This window comes from Scyliorhinus canicula, chromosome 5, assembly GCF_902713615.1.
Source record: "Scyliorhinus canicula chromosome 5, sScyCan1.1, whole genome shotgun sequence".
Classification (NCBI taxonomy): domain Eukaryota; kingdom Metazoa; phylum Chordata; class Chondrichthyes; order Carcharhiniformes; family Scyliorhinidae; genus Scyliorhinus; species Scyliorhinus canicula.
In genome coordinates this window covers 143,595,178-143,616,262 of record NC_052150.1, presented here as the reverse complement: position 1 = coordinate 143,616,262, position 21,085 = coordinate 143,595,178, and the positions used below count along the sequence as shown (strand labels likewise).

At 44.1% G+C, this 21,085-nt stretch overlaps 1 protein-coding gene across 1 annotated transcript in view; it reads left to right on the top strand.

The window, feature by feature from the left end:
- The window catches only part of cntnap2a (contactin associated protein 2a), a 2,445,269-nt gene that overhangs the window by 2,119,729 nt on the left and 304,455 nt on the right, over window positions 1–21,085 (top strand). Inside the window, exon 17 of the mRNA XM_038797786.1 lies at window positions 20,470–20,688. Coding sequence (XP_038653714.1) covers window positions 20,470–20,688 — 219 coding nt within the window. The remainder of the gene's footprint in view (window positions 1–20,469; window positions 20,689–21,085) is intronic.

Here is a 21,085-nt window from a genome sequence, read left to right as displayed (position 1 = left end):
CTCCCAGATAGCAGGAAACTGAGGAGCAAATATGTGCACAATTTGCAGAAGTGTGTAAAAATAACAATAGGATAATTATAGTGAGTGATTTCAACTTTCCCAACATTAACTGGGATGGTCATTGTGTTAAGGACGTAGATGGAGCAGAGTTCATAAAATGTATACAAGAGAACTCGTCAGCTCGACATGTGGAGGGTCCAACAAGGGATGGTGCAGTGCTGGACCAAACTCTAGGGAATGAGTTTGTTGTGGTTGATGTGATGGTGGGGAGCATTTTACTGATAGCAACCACAACATGGTACAATTGTAAGTTTGTTTTGAACAAGGAAATAGACAAATTGCAGAAAAAGGTCTTGGATTGGGGAAGAGCAGACTTTAGTAAAATAAAGCAGTATCTGGCCAAGGTAGATTGGAACAAGTTACTGGTGGGGAGATCTGCAGAAGAGCAGTTGGGGGTTGTTCAAAGGGGAAATGGGGAGAGTTCAGGCTTAACATGTTCCACCTTGGGCAATAGGAAGGAATAACAAGTCCAGAGAACCACGGATGACCAGAGATAAAGGATACAATGAGAAGGAAGAGAGGCTTTTAATAAGTACAAGGGGAGAAAATCAGCAGAGACATGAGTGGAGTTCAGAAAGTGCAAAATGGAGCTTAGGAGAGCAAAGATAGGATATGAGAAATCTCTAGTTGGTAAAAGTAGGGAAAATCCCAAGACATTGTACAAGTATATCAATGGGGAGAGGATAATTAGGGACAAAGTAGGGGCCATTAGGGACCAAGATGAGAATCTGTGGGTGGAGTCAGAGGACATTGTAGGGTGTTAAATGAATATTTCACACCTGTCTTCTCCCAAGAGAATGAGGAGGCAGATATGGAACTCGGGGAGAGAGACTGTGAGGTTATTGAGCAAGTTGCTCTAGGGAGAGACGAGGTATTGGAGGTCTTGGCAGGCTTAAAAGTGGAGAAAACTTCAGGTCCGAACGAATGATGTCCCAGGTTGCTGTGGGAGGCAAGGGAGGATATTGTGGGGGCCATGATCCAAATTTTTAGTCCTTCTCTGGCCATGGGAGAGGTGGCAGAGGACTGGAGAATTGTGAATGTGGCCCCACTGTTTAAGAAAGGCTCGAGGGATAAGCCAGGGAACTACAGACATGTGAGTCTCACATCAGTGGTGGGGAAACAAATGGATAAAATTCTGAAGGAGAAAATCTATCTCCACTTGGGGAGGCAAGGTCTGATCAGGAATAGTCAACATGGCTTTGTCAGAGGAAGGTCATGCCTAAAAAGTTTAATTGAATTTTTTGAGCATGGAATGCTTATAAAGAAGGCAAATGCACGGGATACAGGGGAACTTGATAAGGTTGACTCAAAGCTGGCTGAGCTGTAAGAAACAGAGGGCAATAATAGCTGCTTTAGTGACTGGAAGCCAGTGTCCAGAGGCGTACCACAGGGATCTGTCTCCTATTATTCGGCATTTATATAAATTACTTGGATGACTATGTGGGGGTAGGATTAGTAAATTTGCAGATGACACAAATATAGTTCAGGTGGTTAACAGTGAGACTGAGAGTCTTGGGTTACAGAAGATATAGACAAGATAATCAAATGGGCAGAAAAGTGGCAGATGGAATTTAATCCTGAAAAGTGTGAGGTGTTACACTTGGAAGGAGCAATTTGACAAGGAAATATTCAATGAATGGCACCACACTGGGAAACCCCGAGGAACAAAGAGACCTTGGAGTGCTTGTAAATAGATCTCTGAAGTCAGAAGGACATGTTAATAGGGTGGTGAAAAGGCATATGGGACGCTCACTTTTATCAATCGAGGAGCAGATTACAAAAGCAAGGAGGTCAGGATGGAGCTGTATAGAACTTTGGTGAGGCCACAGCTGGAGTACTGTGTGCATTTCTGGTCGCCATATTATAGGAAGGTGTATTGGAGCAGGTGCAGAGGAGATTCACCAGGATGTTGCCTGGGATGGAACATTTAAGTTAAGAAGAAAAGTTGGATAGGCTTGGCTTGATTTCGCTGGAGCAGAGAAGACCGAGGGGTACCCTGATTGAGGTGTACAAGATTATGAGGGCATGGATAGAGAAAAGCTGTTCCCCTTAGTTGAAGGGTTGGTTACAAGGGGACACAAGTTCAAGGTGAGGAGCAGGAGGTTCAAGGGGGTTTGAGGAAAACCATTTTTGCCCAGAGAGTGGTGACGGTCTGGAATGCACTACCTGGGAGGGTGGTAGAGGTGAGTTGTCTCACGTCCTTTAAAAAAATACCTGGATGAGCACTTGGAATGCCTTAACGTTCAAGGCTGTGGGCCAAGTGCTGGTAAATGGGATTAAAATTGGCAGATCAGGTGCCTTTCATGCAGCGGTGCAGACTCGATGGGCTAAAGGGACTTTTCTGCACAGTATTTTTCTGTGACATAAAACAAACCTTTCAAAACTCTTTGATTTTCAACAAACCATTTACATGTCATTACTTTAACATGAACGAAGAGTAAATGTTCCACTTGATAAACATTGGCACAGGGGAGAAGAGTTATGTCCGTGCAGATGCAAATAAGCACACACAGAACAAATAATGAAGCCAGCAGATCGTAAACTGAGTGCAGCTTGAAACACGAGTGTGATCTTGGGAATTTGGCGAGTGAGGGAATTTTAAGGGTTTGTTTTAAAGGTTAATCTCGCTCTAAAATCTAGCCTCATTTGCATTTAGTACTTAATTTTAACAGTAAATTGTAATTAAGTTCCTTTCAGTCTTCGTCAGGGCCAAACAAGCTCTCCAAAGGAGAGGCGGCAATATAAGTTTACTGGGTGGCTAGTTCAGACTGACTTCTTTGGCCAGCAATGTGGATTCATCTCTGCATAATTTCAGCTATTATAAATACAGGAGATCTTACGAAGTGCACGAAGCAAGGAAGCACAAAGATACCAGCTCAAAAGCTGCTCACTCACTGTAGCTCGAGGCTATAAGCTTGGGAATTTACTTCAGTACAGGAAGGAAGAGTTGCTATTCTGACCTTTTACAAAAAAAGGAATGAGCCAAGATATGGAGCCAGAAACCAACAGTGGGACAGGACAGTTGAAGGACAAGAGCCCAAAGGAATAGAACAATTAGACTCAGGATTAAACCATTCAGCCCCTCAAGCATGTTATTCAAATCAATAACATAATGGCTGATCTGATTTGTGGCCTTAGCTCCACTTTTTTAAAAATTCTCTCACAGGGCATGGGTGCAACTGGCTAGGCCAACATTTTTACTGCCCATTCCTAATTGCCCTTGAGAAGGTGGTGGTGAGCCAAATGGTCATGATGCGTGAACGTTAGTTGCCGCTTATCAGCAAAGCCTGAATGTTGTCCAGTTCTTCCTGTCTATTGCACAGACTGCTTCAGTATCGGAGGAGTCGCCAATGGTGCTGAGCATTGTGCAATCATCACTATCCATCCCAACTTCCGACCTTATGATGGCGAGGTAGTCAATCATAAAGCAGCTGAAGATAGTTTGGCCTAGGACACTGGCCTGCAGTGAGGAACTCCTGCAGTGATGTCTGGGATTGAGATGACTAATCTCTAAGAACCATAACCATCTTTCTTTGTGCCAGGTATGCCTCCAACCACTGGAGTTCTCTCCCCTCGATTCCTATTGACTCCAGTTTTGCTCAGGCTTCTTGATATACTAACTTGATGTCAAGGGCAGTCACTCTCACCTCACCTTTTGAGTTCATCTCTTTTTGTTCATGTTTGGACGAGGGCTGTATGAGGTCAGGAGTCAAGTGGCTCTGGTAGAACCCAAACTGAGTGGCTATGAGCAGGTCGTTTCTGAGCAACTGCCACTACTATATAGCATTATCAACCACCTCTTCCATCCCTTTTCTGATGATCAATGGTAGACTGATGGGGCAGTAATAGGGTGGCTGCTAGAAGATGCCAATCCTGTAGCTGTACTGGAAAAGCTTGACTAAGGATGCAGCTAATTCTGGAGCACAAATCTTTTGCTGGATTCACGGCCCATAGCTTTTGCCATGTTTAGCACTTCCAACTGTTTCTTGATGTGGCTGGAAGTAAATAGAACTGGCCAAAGACTGGCATCTGTGATGGTGGTGACCACGGGAGGAGACCGAGATGAAACATCCACTCAGCACTTTTGGCTGAAGATTATTGCAAAAGCCTGGTCTTTTGCACGGATGTACGGGCTGCCCAATCATTGAGGACGGGGCTATTTGTGGAGTCTCCTCCCCCAGTGAGTTGCTTAATTGTCCATCACCATTCACGACTGGATGTGGCAGGAGTGCAGAATTTAGATCAGATCCAGCGGTTCCGGGATCACTTATTTATCAATCAGATGCTGCTTTCGCTATTTGGCATGCAAGTAGTCCTGTTTGTAGCTGTATTGTCGCTTCACCAGGTTGACACCTCGTTTTTAGGTAAATCTGCAGTTTAAGGACCTTTGGCTCAGAATTAATGAGCTGGGCTCTGAGCTTCATACATTGTGATGCATCAGGAAGGGGTCCCAGATGCTCTTTCCCAGAAGGAAGTCACATGACATAGGCTAGGTTCTTCAGTTTGGTCTGCGATCACGGGCAGGTAGGTGTGACTGTGAATGAGCCAGATATGCAGATGCAGAAATTAGTACTGGAGGAGTCTCGGACCTTGCTATTATTCATCGGTTTTGAGGTTCTTGCAGTTTGTCTGGACAAGAGCAGGGACTGCAGGATCGTTGAGTGAATTGACCATAGCACCATGGTTCAGGGATCCATTCAAGTGGGTGGAGCAAATAGGAATGATGTTTGAAAGGTCCCATGGAATACATGACCTGCATCTCAAACAACGTGGCTGCGTTGTGGTTGTTGGAGGTCAGTCATCTCCGTCCTGGGACATCAATGCAGGAGTTCCTCAGGGTTTTTTCCCAGGCCCAAGCATCTTCAGCTGCTCCATCAATGACCATCCTTCCAACACAAGGTCAGATGTGGGGATGTTTGCTGATGATTATACAATGTTTAGCACCATTCACAACTCCTCAGACACTGAATCAGTCCACGTGCAAATGCAGCAAGACCTGGACAATATCCAGGCTTGAACTGACAAGAGCCAAGTAACATTCACACCACACAAGTACCAGGCAATGACCATTTCCAGTAAGAGAGAATCAAACCATCACCGTTTGACATTAGCATCACAGAAACCCTCACCATCAACACTTTGGGGGTTACCATTGACCAGGAACTGGACTAGCCATATAAATACTGTAGCTACAAGAGCAGGTCAGAGTCTAGGAATCATGCAGTGAGTGGTCACCTCCTGACTCCCAAAAACCTGACCACCATCGACAAACAAGTCAGAAATGTGATGAAATATTCCCCACTTCCCTGGAGGAGTGCTGCTCCAACAACACAAGAAGTTCAATACCATCCCAGGACAAAGCACCTCGTTTTATTGGCACCTTTTTCACAAACATTCACTCCCTCCACCACCGACGCACAGCAGTAGCAGTGTGTACCATCTACAAGGTGCAGAAACTCACCAAGGCTCCTTAGGCATCATCTTCCAAGCTTACGACCACTACCATCTAGAAGGACAAGTGTAGCAGCTATCTGGGAACACCATCACCTGGAAGTTTCCCTTCAAGTCTCACCACCCTGACTTTAAATATATCGCCGTTCCTTTGTTGTTGCTGGGTCAAAATCCTGGAACTACCACCTTATCAGCACAGTAGGTATACCTACATCACATGGACTGCAGTGGTTCAAGAAGGCAGCTCACCACAACTTTCTCAAGCTCAATAAGAATGGGCAACAAATGATGGCCTAGTCAGCGAACCTACATCCCGGAAAAATGATTTTTTTTTAAATGATGAAATTAACTTGTTTAAAAAATTATTAAATCATAATACAATCAAGCAGAGACAACCAGGCAGAGTTAATATGGTTTTGTGAAAGGAAATTGTGTTTGACTAATTCATTAGAATTTTTTGAGGAAGTAACAAGCAAGGTGGATAAAGGGGAACCTGTGGACGTGCCAAAAAGCATTTGGTAAGATGCCACACTAAAAGATTACTAGACAAAATAAAACGCTCATGGCGTAGGGAGTAATATATTAGCATGGATTGAGGATTGGTTAGCCAACAGGAAGCAATCAGTCATTTTCAGTTGGTAACTGGTGGAGTGTCACAGGAATCAGTACTGATGCTTCAGCCATTTACAATCTATTTCAATGCCGTGGACAAAGAGACTGAATGTATGGTAGCCAAATTTTCTTATGACACAAAGAAAGTAAGTTGTCAAGAGGATATAAAAGGGGGGCACGGTATCACAGTGGGGGGGGGGGGCACGATAGCACCGTGGTTAGCACAGTTGCTTCACAGCTCCAGGGTCCCAGGTCCGATTCCCGGCTTGGAACATTGTGTTGAATATGCACGTTCTCCCCATGTCTGCATGGGTTTCCTCAGGTTGCTCTGGTTTCCTCCCACTGTCCAAAGATGTGAAGGTTAGGTGGATTGGCCATGATAAATTGCCCTTCGTGTCCAAAAGGTTAGGTGGGGTTACTCGGTTATGGGGATAGGGTGGAGGCGTGAGCTTAGGTAGAGTGTTCTTTAAAAGGGCCAGTGCAGACTTGATGGGCCGAATGGCCTCCTTCTGCACTGTAAATTCTATGATTCTATGACTGAATTTTTGCTCCCTAGTCGTGAAAATTCCAAACCCGAGAAAGTATCCCAGATACTAGGATTGCCGTTCCTGGGGGGTGGGTTGCGGGCAGTGGGTGTTAATGGGAGTCGGGCCTGCTGTCCCAAAAAACAATGCAGAGGTAACCACTGAGACTTCCAGTTACAAGAGTTGGGCAGTTTAAAAGGCCCACTTCAGTGATTCTGGTCTTCATCCTAGCTGTAAAACAAAAAGAATAAAACCAGAAATATCCCTCTAGACGACCTCCCACTCATAGCTAATCATTCCCTCAATACCAACCTATGCCCTTCTACAGCCCCACACCAATTTAGTGCCAACATACACTCCCCATCTATCACTCTTTTCCCTTACACCCTTAGTGCCAACTCACACAGTGTTCACCATGAGAAGACTTCAGGATCCAGTTCTAGGTTTACTGCTGATTTCACTGTTTAAAACAACACATTTTTCATAAAAATCTATTCACTGCATTTAGGTTTCTGCAAGCACTTAATCCCTGATAAAAAACACATATTGCCCCGGGGCTGTCAATCCAACAGTGAAATTAGAGGTCCCCAAATTCTGATAAATTATAGAATTTACAGTGCAGAAGGAGGCCATTCGGCCCATCGAGTCTGCACCGGCTCTTGGAAAAAGCACCCTACCCAAGGTCAACACCTCTACCCTATCCCCATAACCCAGTAACCCCACCCAACACTAAGGGCAGTTCTACAAAATTCTACAAAAGTTTGTAGAATTAATAAGGCAGTACCAATCCCATATTGATAGCTCTCAGACTAAGGTCAACAGAAAGCTAGTGAAATTGCAAGCACCAAGATGCTTGTTTGGTTATGTAAAAACACAGTCCTTTGCCTTCTCTAGTAGTTGTCTGATGTTTGGGAATGCAATAGAGTTTGGCACCTACCAGATCACTTGAGACCTCACATGGCTGTCTAATTTTCTTTCAACTGCACGCTGTTTTATTTTTTAAACAAAAATTAAAGAGCTTGGGAGCTCAAATGCCACTTTTTATATTCATATTTCATGTTTACTTTCAACAATCCCAAAGGGCACCTGACCTCCCCAAAAGTGTACACTGCCTCTCCAAACAACTTTGGTAACTTAGACCTCTGCTTAAATGTCTAAAGCCCACAAGTTGAGTTTTGGACATCCCACTTAAGAAAGTTACACTTTTCAGAAGGTAGCCGCTCTTTTATATGTGAAAATATGGAGTACCAGATTTGGGGCAGGACTCTTGGAATTAGGGCTGCAATGCCATTTTGGCGAAGGGACGGAGTATTTCCATCTCCATGCAAATTCAGGCCAAAAGAATCTACAAAGGGGCTTTGATAGGCGAAGTGAATGGTCAAAAAAATTGGCACTTTGAGTATAATGTGGGGAAATGTGAACTGTGCATTTTGGCAGGAAGAATTAAAAAATACAGTCTAATACTTAAATGTAGAGAAACTGCAGAACTCTTAAGGTACAGTGGGATCTGAGTGTCCTGATAAAAGGTTAGTGTGGGGGAAGGCAAATGGAATTTTGACATTTATTGCAAGGGGAATCGAGCATAAAAGTATGGAAGTGTTACTACAGCTGTACTTGGCTTTAGTGAAATAGCATTTGGATTCATGTGTGCAATTTTGATCTCCATATAATTGCATTAAAAGCAGTAGAGAGAAGGTTCACCTGGGATGGAGGGAAGGGTTATCTTATGAGAAGAGGGCCTGTATCTGTTGGAGTTAAGAATGAGAGGTGATCTTATTGAAACATGAAAGATTCTGAGTGGACATGAACAGGGTGGACGTTGAGAGAAGGCTTCCCTTTGTGGGGAGTTTCGAACGAGATAGTTTAAATGTTAGGGGTTTCCTATTTAAGACAGAAATGAGGAGCAAATGAGGAAGGTAGGAAATTGGAGTTGTGGCCACCATTTTTCAGGAAAGGAAGGAAACTGGAGTTGCAGCCGCCATCAGATCAACCGTGATCTTATTGAATAGCAGAACAGGTTCACAGGGCCAAATGGCTTATTTCTGCTTTGAATTCTCAATCTCTAGTCGCTAAACAATTACACATAACCACATATAAAGACAAGCTAATCAAATACCAGTCTATATTATTGTCTAATTGTTACATCAGTCGTGCATAAACAGGCACAGCTCAATCACAAAATGTAAAAAAGTTTGATAATAATGGTACCAGAGGCAGATTCCTCTGAAGTTAACCACTTTGCAGATGATGGCACACTGAGAATATTGCCCACACAGTTGGAGTGATATCATCTCAATGGTTTTCATTACCTGCAATTGGAAAGCAACTTTATAAACCCTGGGGAAATAGATAGAGTACTTTTAAGTTTTGAAAGGGAATTGAATCACATTTTCCTTCAGAAACAAAATAATTTTGTATTAGCAGTTAATCATTGCAACACAAGAATTAATAAGAGCTCCCTAACATATGTTTTAAAGGCACTTTCGGTTCAAAGGTCTAGTATGACTCAGTGATTTGAATCAGATGTAGCTCATTTACTTTTGCATCAAATTAGAAAATTCCAGTATATTGTGTGAACTATTTTTTGTTCTTTGTATAATATAAATCATGTTTTCCACTCCCATTGCATTAGTGGGTTAATTGCAAGGTGTGCTACTTTTCCATTGAGACCAGATACATTTTATTTTTGATCCTCAGGAAAGAAAGGACCTATTATTTATATAACCTCGTCCACAACCTCAGTTTATTCAAAAACTATTCACAGCCGTGAATAACTGGTGCTGCAGAGGTAAACATGGCAGCAAATAACAGCAACTTCCCACAAACATACAAGATCAGTTAACCTTTCTGGATAGTTTTAGTAGGGGATTTAGAAACAATAACCTCTGGCGCCCGCCCCTCTGATGGAATCATAACTACATTTAACAGCCTCCTGATGTCACTGGAGACCTGCCTACCCTTCACAAAACCCATTTGATCCTCAGAGACTATCCCTGGCACACATCCCTCCACCTTACCCGCCAACACTTTCACGTCCATATTCAGCAGCGATGGGCCTGTATGCTCCAGTGAATCCTTCCCTTCTTCGACGTCTGTGCCAGCGTCCCTCACAACTGCCATCACTCCACTGCCTCACGAGACATACCCAGCAGGTGAGGGACCAACTCTGTCGCAAACAGCTTATAAAACTCCGGCTGAAAGCTGTCCGGCCCTGGGCCTTCCCCGACTGCATTTGCCTGATACTGCCTATAACCTCCCTCAGCCCCAGTGGCTCCTCCAATGCCAGCCTCTTCTGTTCCTCCAACTCTGGGAACTCCAACTCATCCAACAGTCATCCCATATCCCACTCATCCAAGAGTCGTCTCATTTCCCACTCATCCAAGAGTCGTCCCATTTCCCACTTATCCAAGAATCATCCCATTTCCCCTCATCTAAGAGTCGGCCCATATCTCCCTCTTTTCTGCCCGGTCTTGTACAACATCTTGTAATACCCCCTGAACAGCTCATTTATCCTCCCCGGCTCTGCTACCACCTCCCCAATCTCCGGCCGCACCCTTAAAACATCCCCAGGTGCCGCCTGCTGCCGCAACAGGTGGGCGCTTTCATTCCTCACTCATACTGAACCCCACGCACACCCCCCAACCCCCACAGGTGCCCCACTGCTTTGCCCTTCTCAACCTATCAAACTGCCCCAGCAGCCTCTTCCTCTTCACCAACAACTCCTTAGTGGGGCCCTCCCAGAGTACCTCCTAACCACCTCAACTATCTGATCCAGCAGCTGTCCATGCTCCTCCCTCCTCCTTCTTTCCTTGTGAACCTTGAATGAGATAATCTCCACTCGTCCACCACCTTCAACACTTACTGGAACTTGACACTGACCTCCGCATTCTGATTCATGCCCACATAATTCCCAATCGCCAGTCTCACCTTTTCACAAAAAACCTAATCCGCCAAGAGACCCGTATCCAACCTCCAGCCCGGCCTCTGCACCTGCCCCAAATTAAGCCTAACCTCCAGCCAATGCGGCGCACGGTCTGAAATCACAATTCCCACATACTCCGCCCCCACCACTCCGATCAGCACTGCCCGACTCACTGTGAAATCGATCAGAGAATACACCTTGTACAAGTGCAAGAAGGAGTACAGCCTCCTTCCTGGGTTCATAAACCTCCACCATCCCTATACGCTCCATTAATCCTCCCAAATCCTTCGCCATCCTCGACCTTCCCATCAATTTGGTGTTTGACCTGTCCACCTTTGACTCCATTAAACAATTAAAATCTCCGTTCATAATCAGTTGGTGCGTATCCAAGTCCGAGATCACTCCCAGTAACTACATTACAAACCAGGCATCGTCCCAGTTAGGCACATATACATTGACTAACACCACTGGTGCCCCCTCCATCACCCCACTCACTAACATATACCTTCCCCCCGGATCCCACACTTCCCTGGCCCCCACAAACCTCGTCCACTTGTTCAACAAAATGGCCACCCAACTTCAAAGCAAACCCCGAGTGAAATACTTATCCCACCAAACCCTTCCTCAGCCTAACCTGATACTTCACCCAGAGATGTGTCTCCTGTAGAAAATTCACCTCGCTCTCATACCCCTCTGGTGCGCCAAAACCCAGGGCCTCTTGACTGGTCCATTCAGCTCCAGGAGGTTCCACGTCACGACTCTTACCGAAAGCCTGTGCCTCCATTCCCCTCTACCATCCACCATTATCATCCACTTGCCTCACTTAATCCTGCCTGGAACTGGGCCCATCCAAGATAGCCCCCTGCTCCAATCATGACCACGCTCAACCTCCCATCCTGCCCCATCACATTCCCTCCTCCCCATCCTTCATGACCTCTTCCTCACCTCTGTTCCACTAGCATTGCTTGCTATTGTGGCAACTCCCATCCACCCGAAGCCCCCCCCCCCCCCTCCTTTGTATACACCCTCCCGCTCCTCAGCTTGTGTAACTAGTCCCTTACCCCCTGAATACTGACAAGACCATCTCCCTCACCCAAAGGGCATTGTCACACACACCCCTTACATGAAAAAGAAAGCACCCAAATTCATAAAAGCCTCGTCCTAAAAAACAAGACAAAAGATGAAAGGGGGGTGATGTGGGAGAAAAAAATATGATTGCTCTGACCCCCACCTGACAATTTTACACTCACCAAAACAATTACTCCCCTTCAGCAACACCAAACAGCCACAACACCCACTTTTGCTTTCCCTAACCTCCTGCACCACCTCTCAGTTTTCCCCCAATTTATGGTCCCTAATAAAGTCATTCACCTCCACTGGCACCTCAAATGTTCCCCAAATGCTCACTGGATACAGCACCTCAAAATGAATTTTGCATTGGTACAACACAGCCTTGGCCTGGTTAAATCCCATGTCTCTTCATCAGCTCCCTGCCAATGTCCTGGTATATCCAGACTCGATTACTCTCTCTTTTACAGACTCGCTTCACCCTGGCCCATCTCAGGATCCTCTCCTTGTCCACAAACTTGTGCAACCATACAATCACCGCCCGTGATGGCTCCCCTGCTCTTGGCTTCTGCCTCAAGAACCTATGGGCCTGATCCACCTTGTCCAGCACCTTCTTCTCCACCAAAGCGGACAACAACTTATGAAATGTACTTATTGGCACTCATTCCTTCCACACCCTCTGGCAGATCTGCAATCCTCAAGCTCTGCCATCTAGATCTCTTCTCCTGCTCCTCCACCCACAGTGACTTGCATAAATCCCCCAGGATCCCCACCACCACCTCCAAAGACACAATCCAATCATTCTGATTGGACACCACTTTCTCCACTTCCGTATCTTCGCCCCGAGTGCCACCCGGTCCAACAACCTGATCCATAGACCCTTACAAAGGTGCCACTGCTCCCTTAATCACCTTCGACCAGTTGGTCTCCTTCCTTTGCTGGCAAAATTCCTCCATTGTGACGCTCATCAACGACTTCATTTGGGGCTTTCCCACCGATTGTGATCCTACCCCCTCTGCCATTTGGGTATGGTAGCCAGTAGACGTGCCAATCTTGGAGAACATCTTTTGCTACACCTTCCGCTCAACATTTCCGCTAAAACTACCCCACGACTGGGTATACACTGTCAGAACCAATGCCTTCGAGATGGAGCTGCCTTGTGCGCAACCACTCACTCCATGGCCGCCTGTGGAAGTTGTACCCACAAAATCCTTACGTGCACACACACCTCTGATAGTCATTTGAAAAGCTTCACACAAAATTGAGTGAATGAGATGTCAGCCGGTTGTCACCACCTATAACCTTAAACCCAACTGGGGGCTATGTAAGGAAGAAATGAGTGAAAATTATTATTTTTTTTTAAATTAAGATTTCACTTTCTTTTGGATCCCGACATTGTGGGCACTTTCATGTGGAAAAGTAGTCTGCTGCAGCCTGCCTAAAGCTGTTCAATGATTTCTTAGGTATTTTAAATGAGGAATGATGTGATGAGGGATGACATGCTTTTCCTTTATGGCAAGTCATCCCGATAAAAGCAGGGCCATTTCAAAACAGTGCAGCTTCGCATTAATTATGTTGCCTTTTACATTGTTGATTGTAAATCATTATGAGTGCCAACTCGTCAGAGCTCAGGAAGAGTGACACAAATATGGATTTTATTTTGTGCAACAGAACATTCTAGAGAACGCACTGAACCTTTGGTCAACAATTCAAGTCAGTTGATAAGTTACCTTCATTTTAAGAGTTATGTTAACCAGTTGTTATGACTAAATGAAATGAAATGAAAATTGCTTATTGTCACAAGTAGGCTTCAAATGAAGTTACTGTGAAAAGCCCCAAGTCGCCACATTCCGGCGCGTGTTCGGGGTGGCTGGTACGGGAAGGGATGAACGGGCTCCCCTCTATTCAACCTCCTCAGTTGGCCACGAATGTTTGAGTTTCTTTTTCACAATGATGTGCCTTTTCCAAATCTGAATATATTTAACTATTTTTTAATCATATCCTTAAAGTTACAAAGTCAATGCACAGAGTGGATAGGCCAAACATTAGTCTATCTCATTGCTTGCTCCAAAACCCAATTCAGATTCAAACTGAAGTGAATTCATGGTGCTATGAGCAATAACGAGCCAATCAAACAAGGTTTTGGTGAGTCAAAGAGAGAGCCCATTATTACTCACCAAACCATTGCAGGTGGTGGTGCCTGCTGCCCCTCTCCTTCTATGCCATTGATATTTTTAGTCAGAAGTTGTATAACACCAGGTTAAAGTCCAACAGGTTTGTTTTGAATCACTAGCTTTCGGAGCACTGCTCCTTCATCAGGTGAATGTCAACCAGTTGTTATGACCAAGTGATGAAGGAGCTACGCTCTGAAAGCTAGTGATTCAAAACAAACCTGTTGGACTTTAACCTGGTTGTAAGACTTCTTACTATGCCCACCCCAGCCCAACGCCATCATCTCCACATCATTGGTATTCACTGCATAGACATGAGCCACATATGGCGCACACACGCCCTTTCTGTGGCCCTTCTTACTTCATCTTCCAGGTCATTTTTTGTGCTGCATTATGATGATGAATTGACTGCCCAAACAGGAGTTCCCAAAATCGTGGGTTGCAACCCAAACAGTCATTGGGGTCATTTGTTCCTCCTTCTCCTCCAAGGCCACAATGAAGCTGAGATTCTGGGAGGATCACCCCTGCCTCAGTTCAGAATGTTCGGGTGCCTGCGATTCCACATCAGAATGTGGCGACTACGGGATTTTCACAATAATTTCATTGTAGTGTTAATGTAATTCAGAGAATTCATAGAATTTGCAGAAGGAGGCCATTCGGCTCATCTAGTCTGCACCAGCTCTTGGAAAGAGCACCCTACCCAAGGTCCACACCTCCACCCTATCCCCATAACCCAGTAACCCCACCCAACACTAAGGGCAATTTTGGACACTAAGGGCAATTTATCATGGCCAATCCACCTAACCTGCACATCTTTGGACTGTGGGAGGAAACCGGAGCACCCGGAGGAAACCCATGCACACACAGGGAGGATGTGCAGACAGTGATACACAGACAGTGACCCAAGCCGGAATCGAACCTGGGACCCTGGAGCTGTGAAGCAATTGTGCTATCCACAATGCTACCGTGCTGCCCAAACATCGGTGGAGACAGCTCACCATTGGCTGCTAGCATGATCTTCTGGTCCTACCAAAAGCACTTTACATGACTCGCTTGCCCTGCCATCGTGGAACCTGCTGCAAGGGTCACCTTCAGTGGGATCAAGATCCTGCTGGTGGAAAAGGCCAGAAAACCCCACCACAGTGTCACCAGTGGGTACCAAATACAAGATGTGATGCAGCAATCCAGCAAGGCCCCTTTGTCAGCACCTTCTAAACCCATGACCTTTACTACACCTAATAGGTAAAAGCACCACCTGCAAGTTCCCCTTCAAGCCACATATTATGCCGACCTGGAACTATATCACCATTCCTTCACTGCCGCTGGGTCAAAATCCCAGAACTCCCTTCCTGACAGCACTGTAAGTATAACTACACTTGGACTGCAGTGGTACAAGATGGTGGCTTACCACCACCTTCTCAAGGGCAATTAACGATGGGCTGTAAAAACGCTGACCCAGCCAGCGACCCCCACGTACCAAGGAAGAATAAAAAGTGGAGTTGAGGATATAAATCAGATCAGCTGTTATATTATCAAATTGTGTTCAGGCTATGCTTGAAGAGCTGAATAGCTTACTCCTGCCTCTAATTCTTTTGTCCCTCAGGGTTCTTGTGCTTCAGCTCTCATGTCCCACTGCTGGGCAAAACATACTGACCCAGCCAGATTTACCCACCTATATCCCGTGAAGAAATAAATTAAGAAAACCCAACCCTCACAACTCTAGCCACCCCTGTCCTCACAACTCTACCCCTGCTCTTACATCTCTAAACCCAGCTCTCGACTCCCCCTCCCCCTCAAATTGCCACTCTCACAATCCTACCCTACATGTTCTCAAAATTTTCCCCGATCCCCTGCTCACATGTGGCCTGATCAATGTTTTTCAATGTTATAATTGGTCTTCACTATTTATTTAATATTAATAATAATAATAATCGCTTATTGTCACAAGTAGGCTTCAATGAAGTTACTGTGAAAAGCCCCTAGTCGCCATACTCCAACGCCTGTTCAGAGAGGCCGGTACGGGAATTTAACCCACACTGCTGGCATTGTTCTGCATTACAAGCCAGCTATTTAGCCCACTGTGCCAAACCAGCCCCTAATACCATAGTGTTCTAGGTGATAAACGTCATTCATGGGTTTGGAAGGTGCTGTGACAGGAAGCTTGGAAATCTGTTACAGTTTATTTAATATGTGGTGCACACTGCTGCCTCTATGCACTGGTGGTGGAGGGAGTAGATTTTTATGGTGGAGGAATGGGGTTCCAATCAAGTGGGTTCGTTTGTCTTGAATGATGTCAAGCTTCTTCGGTGTTGTTGGAACTGCACACATCCAGGTACGTGGAGTGTACTCCCATCATACTGCTGACTTTTGCATTGTAGATAATCGACAGATTTTGAAAGCTAGATCAAAGGAAATTACTACAGATGCTGGAATCTGAAACAAAAACTGGACAATCGCAGCAGGTCTGACAGCATCTGTGGAGGAAGAAGAGAGCTAACGTTTTGAGTCTGGATGACACTTTGTCAAAGCTGGAGAGAACGGGAAATAGGGTCAGATATATACTGATGTTGGGGGAGGCATGGAACAGTGGGGCTGGATAGGGAGCCAGTCTTGGGGGAGTTTGTCAAAGATGTCGTGGACAGAAAGACAAAAGGAATGTAAATGGGGGAGATTAAGGATAAGAAGAGTGCAGATAGTGACACAGAAAGAGATTAGAATGTGTGAGTGGCAAACAAAAGTGAACAATTTGTCAAAGGGCAACTGGAAACGGAACAGATGGTCCAAGTGGGGTGGCGGGAGGGGGACAATGCTGAGGGATAAACAGATCTATGGAAAAAATGAAGATAAATTGATAGAAATAAAAATGGAGTGAAGGTGGAGGAGAGATTTCACAGTCTGAAGTTGTTGAACTCAATGTTAAGTCCAGAAGGCTGTAATGTGGAAGATGATGTTCCTCCAGTTTGCACTGGGCTTCACTGGAACATTGCCACAGGCCAAGGACAGACATGTGGATGTGAGAGCAGGACGGTAAGTTGAAATGGCAAACGACAGGAAGGTTTGGGCCTTTCTTTGCGGACGGACCGGAGGTGTTCTGCAAAGCAGTCACCCAGTCTGCGTTTAGTCTCTCCAATCTAAAGTAGACCGCACTGGGAGCAGCAAATGCAAGAGGCCATATTGAAGGAGGTTCACGTGAAGCACTGCCTCACCTGAAAAGAGTATTTAGGCCCTGAGATGGTGAGCAAGGGGCAGGTGTTACACCTTCGGCGATTGCATGGGAAGGTGCTGTGGGAAGAAGTTGAGGGGGAGCCAGGGAGTGAATTACTTAATGCATTTAAATATTTAGATAAGGAAACTTGAATGTTCAGCAGATTGCGATGCTCACACACTGCCTCAAATCTGTGCAATGCTATTTGGACCACCCCTTCAGCTAAAGCAGATATTCTTAGATAATGAATTGGATCGTCAATAGCAACAATTTAGAGATAGTCAGTCACTGAGGTTAGTGATCTGGAAAATTAAGAAAATCATCTAATTCAATCAAATTAAAGAAACTTAATCAATGAGATATCCATATCTGAATTGAGAAAGATCTCACATACAGCCTCGTCTTCCATCCCCACCAATGCATCCATTCCAGTACAGAATTGTCTCAAAATAAACTATTTTCCAATAACTAAATAAATCACTCACCTCTCACAAAAAATCATAAACTTAGAATGTCAAGATCAGGGGACTCAATGAGTTTGTATTGCAGTTGAAAAAAGAAGCAGAATAATTAGTGTTTAGTAATTGAATATGTGAGATAGATGTGTGCATGCAAATGTTCTAGACTTAACCAAGTATATTCTTGATAAACACAAGGTAAAAACAGAAGTTTAAAAACTTGTGCAGGTATGATTTAGCACTCAGGTAATCTGAAACGGTGAAGGAGCAAGGTGAAATGTTTCTTGACTGGGACAGAATAGGAAATGACCATAAGCAAAATATTGTGTTGCTGGAAATCTGAAATGAAACCGGAAAATATTGTAAATACTGATGAAAGAAGAAACATTGGGCGTGATTGAAGGGCCACATCCCACCCAACTTGTTAACACAACAAGGCCATTAATTCTCAAAAGAGGTCTCGCGCAAAATTTGCGATGCTCAGAACGCCTCGCGAAGTCTAACGAGATGTCGTGATCTGGAGCTTGCCCCCACGAGGCGAGATTTAGATTTATATATTTAAGTGAGCCCAAGTGCGTCCAATTCTCCCGAGACCCGGGAATGAATACCCGTGTCTTGGAGACCTCGCCATGGTGCCATTTAGCACTGGTTCACACAAATATGGGCCAGGCGTAATGGGACTTGGGGAGACTCCCAGGCCATCGGATGTCCCAGGGCAGTAGGGGTCTAGACATGGTGGTATCGTGGCACTCCCACTGCCACTCAGGCGCAGCCAGGGTGCCAGGCTGGCAATGCCAAGGTGCCCATGGTCAGGCACAGGGATGCCCTACCCTTATGAGGTGGCGCTCAAAGACCCCGAACAGGTAAGTTGGGGAGTCCAATGGAGAGTCTGAGGGGACCAGAGATCGGGGCAGCATTTAAAAATGGTACCTTGGGCAGCACGGTGGCACAGTAATTAGCACTGGTGCCTCACGGCGCCGGGTTCGATCCCAGCTCTGGGTCACCCTGTGGAGTTTGCACATTCTGCCTGTGTTGCGTGGGTTTCGCCCCCACAACCCAAAGATGTGCAGGGTAGGTGGGTTGGCCACGCACAATTGCCCCTTAATTGGAAAAAATGAATTGGGTACTCAAAATTTTTTTTTAAATGATGCCCCGATCTCTTCCTGCGCGGACGAGCTGAGCACATCAGTACAGGAAATGAGGTATGTGCAGCCTCGCTGGGGCATTCCCGACTGAGGGCAAAAAAATCTGAGTCCTGTTTGATAGCGACCTCACTTTACACACCCAAAGTGGGACGTGCTGAGTATTTCCAGCATTTTTGTTTTTATTTAGGAAGTAAACACCATTTCTTATGTAAGGATAATTGGAGTTTAAAAGTGGAGTGATAAATAAAGAATAGAAAACAAATCTCGCATTCATATGTTTACTTTAAAATGCAATTTCTAATTGATATCTATTGCAGTTGGGAGAGATCAAATCAGGAAGTCACTGTCAAGAGACACTCTCAAGTGTTTATCTTTATGATAACCTTATTGAACAAAGGCATTCAACACATAGCCATGTAAAGTAATTATACAAGATAAAAATAAATCCTACTGGTTTAGTATGACTCCGGAATTCCATTTAAGCAGTAAATATACATCTGTTAAAAGACAGTTGGTGCATTAACATAGTTCAGATCGCAAATCACACCTGGATCTGATATTTTCCATTTTGTCTGGTTTGGCACATGGACAATTGGCAAATTAGTCCAGAGACTTATATCATCTTTCCAAGGACTAGTAATGTAATTATCACTTTCTCCCTTTGGGAGGACACATATAATTGAAGTCCTGTTGGCTGTCGTCTTGTATATTCATGCCAAAAGAAGGAAGTGGGATAATTTGAGATCCTCACAACATTTTATGCTCACAATCCCGAGAGGAAAGACTTACATTGGTATTAAACTTCAGTCTGACAAAAAGAAAAGTGATAATATTTGGAATTTTGAGTTAAGGTACTGATAGAAATCAGTTTTTCTAGTTAGCTACACATGAGATGGATAAAAGGTTTAATTGAGAACTCATTAAGAATAATTAACAGAAAATCATATTAAGCATTAATTCAGTGCAACTATAGCTGGGAATTAATCAGATAAGACTCTCAATTTTCACATTTTGCAGACTGTGAGGTCAAATAGCTAAAAGACCCTATTGTGTTATAAAGAACTGGGCTGAGGTCTCAGTCTGTTTCTATGGTAACAATGTGTTTTTCTCAGGCAATGGTATGAGAAAATCAGACCAATATATTTAAATACATATCCCTCTCAAAATTGACACAGCCACTTTGGTCGAATTGAGTGAATTATAAATTAGTTAAAGCCAATCAGAGATGAAAAGAAGACAAGACTTTAAGATAATAATCTCCTTAACAATCACTTGTCGGGATGGAAAAACCAATTCCGGAATCAATCTACTTCTTTCTGAAACTTATTTTCTTTGCTTGCTTTTGCTAAATCGCCATCTTTCTTTTGTATAAATCAATCAGTAATTCTGTATTGTGTACATGGTTTGAAGAATAACCAAGATTGGTAATTGTATTTTAAAATCAGCCACTGTATTCGCTAAAGACAATCAATCTGACCTAAGTTTCTAATGTAACCAAAGTTTACCAATGGACACTAAAGCTGATAAATAAAGTTCAATGAAACTTTGCAAAAAGCACAGCCTGAATCTCTGTTATTTGGAAAATAAGAAGGGATAACGCAGATCCAGGGTTCCGAATAGACACAGAGATCCATCAGGTACCTACTGCAGCAGAATGTTAAGAAATTATTAAAAAATCTTTGAAAAATAGGGAAAAGGTACGAGGCTCAAAATGTTAATATATTTTTGATTATTTTTAATCCTATCTACATGTCATCTCACCATTATCACCTGGTCCCCTTTCCCCCTAGAAATGCATCTAATTTTTATGTTTTAGTCAAATAAAAACTGAATAATGATCATTATATTTTCAGCTCCAACTGATGTAACATTTTCATTTGATGTGGGGAATGGCCCAGAGGAACTTACAGTGAGATCCCCAAATCCTTTGAATGATGACCAGTGGCATCGAGTAATTGCTGAGCGCAACGTCAAGGAAGCAAGCCTTCAAGTAGATCTACTGCGCAGGGATTTCAGGAAGGCTCCAACCCAGGGTCATACTAGACTAGAACTCTACAGCCAGCTCTACGTAGGTACGTAATTCAAGCGTATTTGTCATTTTGTACCCTTTACAGAACCACCTGATTATTATTCCATTAAATTAATCATTAGCCAAGCACAGGTTGCATTTTAGAAAGCCAAGTTGTGTCCTTAATTAATGTTTCCAATACATAGTAATTTCACCGTATATTACCACAACTATTTTGTTTTCTGATCTTAATTTTAATACCTTTCTCTTGGCTGCATAATCATAAAGAACTCTAACTGAAAACTAAATATGTCAAACAAAATTAGAAATTACTATCATTGTCTTTGTTTTCAGTTCACATTAATTTTGGATGTTCCACCACCTTAATGGTTTAATAGTTAGAGACAAAATTATTGAACTGGTAGGCACTACTGAAGCCACTTTAATGGTTGATTAGTGGT